The 10194-nt window shown below is 36.0% G+C and overlaps 1 protein-coding gene across 1 annotated transcript; it reads right to left on the bottom strand.

Moving 5' to 3' along the window:
• Positions 1-9200: 9200 nt before the first annotated feature.
• On the bottom strand, positions 9201-9972 carry LOC101896375 (uncharacterized). Its single transcript, XM_005175010.4, has 3 exons — positions 9702-9972; positions 9469-9636; positions 9201-9401 (listed from the first exon to the last, which is right to left on the bottom strand). Exons 1-3 carry the CDS (start codon positions 9948-9950, stop codon positions 9231-9233), a joined length of 588 nt encoding a protein of 195 aa, XP_005175067.3. The 5' UTR covers positions 9951-9972; the 3' UTR covers positions 9201-9230.
• Between the last annotated feature and the right edge of the window lie 222 nt (positions 9973-10194).

Raw genomic sequence — 10194 nt, 5'->3', positions numbered from 1 at the left:
ACTACATAATGCCTGGTATCCCTACAAGTGGTGAATTATTCAAATTCTCACCAACATTCAACAATTGATCGCATTGGTTCGCAACCACACTATTCCCATTAGCTTGCACATAAACCTACTACTCTTCCCATCAAACCATGGCTGTAAAACAAAACTAAACAATTGATTTTAGGCAAACAGATGTGTCGTGTGTGTGTGTTTTTCTTTCGAACATATGTCCATTATTGTTAAATATACAATTTTCGAAATTTTGATTATTTATTAACCGCATATTTTTCTGACACTTGAATGAAACCCCACAGGAATACACACATACACACACACACACAAAAACCTCTGTTCGACAATATGTGTTAATTTACAAATTTCTGCATGAAATTCAATTCAATAACATTCAATAACCAAACCTATGGAGTAGCAGTAACAACTACAGCAGGCAGTCAGCCAGTACCAGAAGCAATGCCCACAACAACAGTAGCAACAACTACAACAACACAAAGAAAAAATCCCATTGGAGAAAATAGCATTTGACTGTGATGCTAAATTAGTTCTGTCAATCAAATTCATAAAAGACATCACACAACAACTGTGTAAATACAATGGAACGGAGTGGAGGGGAGGGAAGGGGGGAAGAGTCAGGGTGTGAGTGTGTGGATGTGTTTGCCAATGATGTACTACGTTCAAAACATACAACACAATACAACGCTAGGTGTGAACGTTTTGTGTGCGTTCGGGTATTGGGTTTATTGGGCAAAATATTATGTGACAAATATAAAAGCGACGACAAGTATGCTCAAGTAAATTCTGCAAACATTTCGGGCAAAGCAAGCGAAATACAGTGGAGGGTAAAAGTATACAGACCCCGGACGATTGATAGGGTACTCGAGAGCGTATACGTTATGGCGGACGTCATACGTACAGAAGTTAGGCATGATGCTTTTTCTCTATTAAATCATTGTTTACACATTATGTTAGAGATATACGTCAAGTGATTTGTATACCTTACCACAATTCTGTGGAAATACTCAAAATATATATTTTCTGTATCAGCCTTAAATGCAAAGTGTGTCTGTTGTAATAACGCTATATTTCGAACGAATTAAGATAGAAGGCTAGCATTTTTGCGCTCTTGTGTATTTTGTGAGTAGGCAGGTTTAGTTCGTATTGGGTATTTTGACAATTTTAGCGACATTATCCACCGAAATTATTTCAAATTTCGAATTTGAAGTTCTTAATGGGCAATACAGCGTGCGAAAAAATTGTGTATGCAGGTCCACGTCTTCGTATAGCTCCCATATATCGATACCTCCAACAAAGTCAAACGCCATAATTTTTACATTTTTTTTTTAATTTTATTGAATGAAAGCAAAAAATGTGAAAATAGCATCAAATTTTAGAATAAGTTTAGATTTGTTCGAATTGATCACCTTTGGCACGAATTATGGCCTTCAAACGGCCAACGAAACCGTCACACGCTTCCCGAATGTTGCTCTGCGGTATTTTGGCCCATTCCCAGCGAAGCGCTTGCTTGAGGTGATCGACACTTTGGTTTATTTTAGTGCCAACCTTACTTTCCATAATACTCCAGACACAATAGACTAACGGATTGGTATCCGGAGATTTTTGTGGCCATTGTGGGCTGTAAATGAATGTTTACAAACTGCTGGACAACGAATGTTTTCTCATCGAAAAAAAAAAAAAACAAATTCGGCAGTTCACCACTTTCGGCCAAGCGATGCAACTCCTTAGCTCTTTTGAGTTTATTTTCTTTCTGTTGCAGTGTAAGTTCTTGCACTTTTTGGCATTTCAATGGCTTTACCCCAAGCTCATTTTTCAATATTTGCCGAATGGGATATTGCGATATGTTCAGCTCACGATCTATTTTTCGGCCACTGCGACGCGGGTTTCGATCACATCGCTTCTTTACTTTTCGAACCATTTCTGCTGATGTTGCCGTTTTTTTCCGTTCACTTCCTTGACGTCGGGCTACGCTACCAGTTCACGGTAACGAGCGGAGCGATGGTAAGAGACACAAAAGATTTATTCATATTTAAATGCTGGAATGCTCTAACGATAGCCACTAGTGGTTTTCCAGCCAAATATAAAGAAATCACACTATCACGCTTAAATTCCATCACGAATAACTTTTTTTCTGGAAAATTCTCACCAAAATGATTTTGTACGCTTGTAAACAATATAATGAGCTGTCACTGGAATAATTTTAACAGCTGTCGGACGATTGGCTTAGAAATGACAGCAGTCTGAAGTTGGTTGCAGTTTTTTCACCACACCCTGTATATTCATGATCAGCATAACATTCTAAATCGATTTGACGATGTCCGTCATACTGTCTGTTGATATCAAGTTACAGTCCACATTTCATCGGCATTTTTATGATTTTAGTCAAATTTTCCACGGAATTTAACTACATTTTATATAAGGAGTTTGTAACAGGTTCTACCTTTGGTGGCAGAACATAGTCTGTATAAGTCTACCTTTTTTCATATTTTGACGATTTAAGTCTCGTTCCCATATAACATTAACACTGAATTTTGGTATTTAAATGACCCAGCTACATTTTTCCACGGAATGTTTTTAGAACTTTGATAGATTCTCCAACTGATCTCACATATATTTTGTTTATTTTTCCAGACAGTGTTTTTTTTTTCAAAAATGTGTTCTTTACTTAATGGTGGATGGTATTTAAAGTTCTGTCCGTCCAATTCAATATTGAAAGTCATATTGAACAAATCTCAAGCGATAAGAAATATCACAAAATATTTCTGAAAAATATTCACATTTTTATTAACATTGTCAAAGTCTGTCCAGCTGTACTTGAGTTAAGAGCGGCCTAACTAATGTCCCCTTCTTTGATATATGAGATATTATATACTTTGCTATATATGCGATATCTTGAATATCAGCATCAATGTAACGGTCAGTAGTTACATTTTCGAGTATTTCTGATTCTGGAAATTTCTAAATCTTACACCGCACTTATAAACATTTTTATCTCCCCCCTCTTTTATTCGTTCATTTAAAACCTGAATGGAATCAGCATTTTTGATCAGCTTAAAAGGCCGATCTAGCCGTGTCCGTCGTTCTGCGAAATTTACTCTAGCTAACTAACGGAAAAATGTTACCGGAATGTATTTTAGGTCTAAAAAATTTCTAGTTTTTAAAATTTGAATATTTAGGAGCTCGTTTTTAGGCCCAAAAAGGTACTAACAGATTTTTGTTTTTTAAAGGGTTTTAGTCATGTTTTTAAACGGAATTTTGTCGTTTGCTTATTAATTCTCTTGCCTGTTAAAACAAGTAAAAAAGCTGTAAGTTCGGCCGAGCAGAACTTTTACTACCCTCCACTATTTGGAGCGAATTTGACACTTTTCAAAAAATAAAATTCGTTAAAAATTCTGTTAAAATCTTAAAAATGCCGAATGTGGCGTTTGCATTATGGTCTATATGACGACTTTTGTCATAAGCCATTACAATATTCAAATGCGAAACTTGAAAAAAATTCGGCGAACAATGTAGCTATAATTATCAAAATACAGAATACAAAGATATACCATTATATGTTGGCTATACCAAAACATGGACTTGCACAGACAATTTTCTGATATAGGCTGTAGTATCCATTATGAACTTCAAATACCTAATTTGAAACAATGGCGGTGAATAATGTAGCTATAATCATCAAAATACCGAATATTAATTTTCTGTCTCAGGCTGTAGTATCTACTACGAACTTCAAATACCAAATTTGAAACATTTCCGGTTAAAAATGTCGCTTAAATTTTGAAAAAAAAAAAACCGAAAATAGGGAGGTACCGTTATATGAGGGCTATACGAAAACGTCGACCTGCACAGAAAATTTTCTGTCATAGGCTGTAGTAAACATTACGAACTTCAAATACCAAATTTGAAAGAATTCCGGTGAATAATGTCGCCTAAATCACCAAAATACCGACAAAAGTGAGGTACCGTCATATGGGGGCTATACCAAAACGTGGACCTACATCACCCATTTTCAATTACAAAAGTCCTGCAGCCATAATACACATTTGAGCAAAATTTTATCAACCTACTTCATTTCGTTCGGAAGCTAGAGTGATTTCCACAGACGAATAGACGGACTGACATCGCTAAATCGATATAGAATTTGTGGGGGTCTAAAATGTATATTTCGAGGTGTCACAAACGGAATTAACGGAGGGTATAAAAAGTATCGAAGAATATCGAACTCGAACTCTAGATCTCAGCACTTATAGATATAAGTTCGGACCGGACGAACAAAACTGATTGTTGACTTGTTATAGGTTATAATGTGGAGAGCACCTAAAAGTATGCTTTAAATTACTAAATATGAATTTAAAAATTTACTCATGCTTAAGTTCCATATGTTCCATATGTAATTGTTGTTTTCTTTGTGAGATATATGGGAATTCTAAGATTTTCCGGTATGTTATTCTTAAATTTTCGCTCAGTTTTCTTAGTATCCATTTAACACCATGTGTAAAATGTGTTATATTTGCTTGGGCCAAAAAAGTTTGCAACAACTCGAAATATTAGTCCCAGACCCACCATATTATGTCACACACAATCTCGTCGAGCTGAGTCGATTTAGTTCTCGTCCGGCCATGCTTCTTTGTAATACTTACGAAATTTGGAATGAAAGCCTATAGTTCTTGCAAATGTTCACAAAATATTTAGAGGATGAAATGCGTGAAGAAAAAATATTTCTACTTTGTACTCACTCCACAGGTACAGATGTAGATTTTAATACAGGGTTACAGTTTTGAACAGAATAGAAGCTGACTGACAGAGAATCAACGCCCATGAAGCTAAAATCTTGAAATTTGTTCTAGGGTCAGTCTTGTTGCGTTAGCGAGTGATAAGGCTGATTTTTTTTGGAAATACGTGCTAAAAGGTTACGAAAAGTACTAAAACTTATTAAATTTGAATACTTTGTACTGGATAAATAGAATCGGCTAGATTTCTGCTAGGCTAGAGGAATTAGAGTCAATGATGGATGGCAGTCACCAAAGGGTTAAGCTTGTGAAGTGTTCTAAACTTTTAAAATGGTACCATATGCTATTATTATGAAGGGGTAGAGCTAAAAACTTGAAACAAAGTATGGAAAGTTTGATATATGAAGGTGATTTTGGGAATGTGTACAAAATGTGGGTTTTGGAAATGTGTACTACATGTGCACGAAAAGTACTAAATAGTACAATTTGGTATTGGGTAAAAAGATAGTACTTGAAATCTGAAATTTGTGTTAGGGTCGCTGTTCATGTGTAGCCTGGCCGTATGGAGGTTGTTACGGAAGTGTGCATTACAACTGTAAGAAAAGTACTAAATTTGGTATTGTGTGAAGAGATAGAAATAAAATCCCAAATTTGATATTTAGGTTACTGTTTAATATTTGACTTGTGTCTTGGAAACGCGTCATATATTTATTAGAAATGTACTAAAATGGGTATTGGGCGAAGGGATAGAGCTGGAATTGAAATTTGATAACGTGTTTTCTGTTAGTATCTGATATTGAGATATGGAGGTGATTTTGGAAATGTGTAATAAAATAGTACGAAAATTACTAAATAGTATTATATTTGATATTGGTTGAAGAGACTGAGCTGGAATACTTAAATTTGATATATATGCCATTTTTGGTGTCTGTGGTTAAGAGAAGGAGCTGGTTTGGATATATGTACTAAAATTGTACTAAATGGAACTGAAACCATGCCATTTTATATTGCGACAACTGTTAGTTTAGATATGCAATTTTGCAAATAATTACAAAAATTATTCGAAATTTCTGAAATGTGATATTAAGGTCACTGTTGGTTTCTAGGATTTACATACGGACATGTTGAAGGAAATAAGTTATTTGCTTTTCTTTTTTGGTGAATAACAAATTATTTTAATTCCACAGGTAATGCAAAGGATGATCTGTTTCCACTGCTTTATAACGGGTTATTTGGCTCACATATGGGTTCCGAATTTTTGTTGGATACATAATTATTAGAGCTACTGTATTGTTCACACAACATAAAATATACTGATTATAAGGTGAGAACCAAATCAATATACACATATACAATACACACATACCTGAATATGTATTGAACACACCTATACCACGAAAGCAAAAGAGAATGCCTAAATACCTTGCTAGATACATGCATCCATATTATGCTACTGTGCACGTGTTGTGTGTGTGAATGTATTTTTGTGTGTGATATCTGGAAATGACATGAAATTCAAACAATGCAGAATTCAAACGATTTACAATATGAGAATTTAATTACCTTACTGCATCAAGAGAAGACGCAGCAGCAAGCAACGGAAGAGACGATAATGGAATCCCATATTGATGCCGATACAACGACGACGATGATAGAGATGGAGATGCATTGATGTGCGTTGTAGATGGCCACAGGAATGGAACAACGTGCAAATATTTTTCCTTTCAGGTGATGAAATAATTAAGTTTTCTAGACTAAATTTGATATTAAGAGTTGATGAATAGTTAATGAAAAATTTTATTTTCCAAATGTTTAGAAGATTGAATTGAAATGAATATTTATATTTATTTAGGGAGTCGTATAAGTATTGACATTACTTATACGCAGCAAAGGTTTATTCTAAGGTCAAATATTTCAAAAATGGACAACTCACTACGGGATGAACAACACTGTTAAAAAAAATAAATAAATAATAACTACAGGAAAACCTCAGCAGATTATGAAAATAGTGCAAGAATAGAAGACACGTGTATCGGCGTTTCGCCCCTCTTCCACAATTTTTTGAATATGTTGGATTAAAATTTCCGTTCATTTTAGGTATATACAGGGTGAGATGAAAAAACTGCAACCAACTTCAGACTGCTGTCATTTCCAAGCCTATCGCCCGACAGCTGTTAACATTATTCCAGTGACAGCTCATTATGTTGTTTACAAGCGCACAAAAGCATTTTGGTGAGAATTTTCCAGAAAAAAAACTTATTCGTCATAGAATTCAAGCGTGATAGTGTGATTTCTTTATCTTTGGCTGGAAGTGGCTATCGTTAGAGCACTCCAGCATTTAAATGTGAATAAATTTTTTGTGTCTCGTATCACCGCTCGTTACCGTGATACTGGTAGCGTAGCCAGACGTCAAGGAATTGAACGGAAGAAAACGGCAACATCAGCAGAAATGGTTCGAAAAGTAAACGAAGCGACTTGATCGAAACCCGCGTCGCAGTGACCGAAAAATGCCTCGTGAGCTGAACATATCTCAATATTCCATTCGGCAAATATTGAAAAATGAGCTCGGGATAAAGCCATTGAAATTCCAAAAAGTGCCAGAACTTACACCGCAAACAGAAAGAAAATGGACTCAAAGGAGCTAAAGAGTTGCTTCGCTTGGCCGAAAGTGGTGAACTGCCGAATTTGGTTTTCTCCGATTAACCGACCGTGGCATCAGAATAAATGCCGAATATTATCGCGAAAATATTCTGGAGGGTGTATTAAGCCTTGGGAAGGCAAACATTTTGGCCGCTGACCTTGGACATTTCGACCGGATTCAGCACCATCGCACTCAGCACGCGTCACCCAAGAATGGTTACAAAATGAGGTTCCTCGCTTCATTTCAAGCGCACAATGGCTACCAAAATCGCTGGATACCAATCCGTTGGATTATTGTGTTGAAGTATTTTTGAAAGCAAGGTTGGCACTAAAAAGTACCAAAGTGTCGATCACCTCAAGCAAGCGCTTGATGCTATTTCCGACTTTTTTTTAGCTTTCATCCAATAAAATTAAAAAATTTGTTGCAGTTTTTATACCCTACACCACGTAGTGGTAAGGGTATTATGTCTTTGTGCATTTGTTTGTAACATGAAGAAGGAGCGAGATAGATCCATAGTTACTTTTGAGGATCTCCATAGAATCACTTTCTGAGTTGATTCATGCATGTCAGTCCGTCCGTCTGCCCATGTATTCTTGTGAACAAAATGCAGGTCGCATTTATTATCCGATTGAGATGAAATTTTGCACATACCATTTGGTTGGCCCAAGGACGAACCCTATTGAAATTGGAGATAATCGGTCAAAATTTAGATATACCTCCCATATATAACTTTGTCCGATTTACCTTTTATTTTGCACCAAACGTGTAATATCAGCCCGAATAGTACTAAATTAGGCCTTAAAATAAATATGCCAAATTTGATCGAAATCGGTTCAGATATAGCTATAGCTCCCATATATATTGTTCATCCGATTTGTTATTTTTGTCCTCCGCAGCCGTAATATGCACTCTGTAACAACAATATTTGGGCAAATATATCAAATGCAGCTCAGAAATACATTTGCTAAATTTTATCGAGATCGGCTCAGATTTGGATATAGCTCCCATATATATCTTTATCTGATTTCAAATTAATTTTGCACCAAATGTGCAATACATGTACGAATTTAAAAGATACAAATGCTTCGGCATATTTAGTCCTTTGAACTTTAAATTTTAGTTATAATCATGGCGTGTATGATTGCATTCTCCCATAAAAACTTTTTATTGTTATGTGGAGCTCTACTAAATTAACAAAGTGGTGTAGGGTATCAAAAAATCGGCCCCGCCCGACTTTAGGACTTTCTTTACTGGTTTTATATTTCGCTGTATATTTCGAGGTGTTACAAACGGAATGATAAACTTAATTTTATTGTGTAGGGAAAAAATGGAATAGGTTACTTTGCGGTGTAAACTTTCAAAACACCGATACGGATATTTCCTTTATCTTAGCTCTACTTTCGTAATCTGCTGGAATTTTCCTGTTCTTATAGAAAATGCTGTAATCTAGTCGAAGCCCAGATTTCTTGATTGATGGAGAAAGCAATTATTTGGCGTATGCGCCATTTTCAGCTTTTTAAAGAAAAGGACCAAAGAGTCTCCTTTATTGACTCGGAGAAGAGAAAATTTGAAAGACTTATGTCAGTAAATTTGTCGAAGACTTTATATGGATTCTAAGTAGTCTTATCTCTAATATGTCCCAAAAATGTTAAAATTGGCATAACTCCTGATCTAGACTTTTAAAACACATGAACATGGTTCTCATGTTTTTAGCTCCAATTTCATGAACTACTCGGCGTTTCCTCCAATTTCCTGTAATTTCATCGATTCACGGTTTAAATTGCAATTCATTTTCTTTATTTGTAAATCAGTTGTATGCCACAGGTTTACCTGAAAACCTATTTGACTTTAATTACTTCACCGACTATCTGAGTGCAAATTATTTTCGGTCGTTCCTTATTCGACTCATCGAATGCCCTCAAATTGACAACAAGTTTATGGCGACCTTCTATATTGACGGGATATTCGAAGACAGTATCCACCGGAAGGTGCATGTAATGGTAGACGTGCTGGCAAAGAGAAAAAAAATTTGGTGCTTACACCAATACATATGCAATCACCCAATTTGAGACTCACCCCATAAACATTTATGCATTTACGATCTTCCGGAGCTATTCGTTTGGTCCACATTTGATACCAAGCTGAGCTATTGCTATATTGCACACTACAAAAATCATTTACCGCAAATGTCAGCGGTGTCACCTGCCATGCTCCACGTTGAAACTTATAAAGGTCTCCGCGTCCCTATTTGGGAGAATATTATTACATAAAAATAAAATTTAATAACTTGTAATGCCTTTCCTACTTACTTGTATACGATCCGTTGGCTCAACCCCCTCCCATACCGATGTTGAGTTCCCACTGACTTCCAACCGTCCTTCACTCAACTCAAATATCATGTCACTGAGATCGAACAAGTCGTGCACACCATTGTTCCCCGGTATTCCAGGGCAGCTTTCGAAAATTTCCTCATTGTCAAATATGAATTCATATCGAGCGGCATTTCCGAATGCCAACAGGAGGAGATAGGCGATAATAAATATTGAAAACATTTTCATATTTCAAATACAGTCCGAACATGATTATTTATATGGCTGTTGATGTTTGATCGTTGTTGGTTCCGATTAATTGTGCTTAATTGGAACATTCACATCACATTCATTTCCAACATGCAAGATTAATTAGAAAAGGTAAATGAATTGGAAGTGGTCGAATTGAATGTACTCTGCGACATGGGGAAAATTTTATGGCAATCGGGGGAAAATAGCGTTCAATGGGAATGTGGAATCAAACATGGAAGCG

The sequence above is a fragment of the Musca domestica genome, unplaced genomic scaffold, assembly GCF_030504385.1.
Source record: "Musca domestica strain aabys unplaced genomic scaffold, Musca_domestica.polishedcontigs.V.1.1 50, whole genome shotgun sequence".
Lineage (NCBI taxonomy): Eukaryota > Metazoa > Arthropoda > Insecta > Diptera > Muscidae > Musca > Musca domestica.
The sequence above is the reverse complement of the archived record's forward strand: the minus strand, read 5'-3'. Positions and strand labels throughout refer to the sequence as shown.

What these genes read in the sequence shown, in the direction of transcription:
- LOC101896375 (XM_005175010.4), bottom strand. Translation starts at nt 9,950, where the DNA reads ATGAAAATGTTTTCAATATTTATTATCGCCTATCTCCTCCTGTTGGCA. An exon ending in AGCCAACGGATCGTATACAA is followed by an intron (nt 9,637 to 9,701) that starts GTAAGTAGGAAA and finishes TCTCCCAAATAG; the next exon opens with GGACGCGGAGACCTTTATAA. An exon ending in AATGCATAAATGTTTATGGG is followed by an intron (nt 9,402 to 9,468) that starts GTGAGTCTCAAA and finishes TCTCTTTGCCAG; the next exon opens with CACGTCTACCATTACATGCA.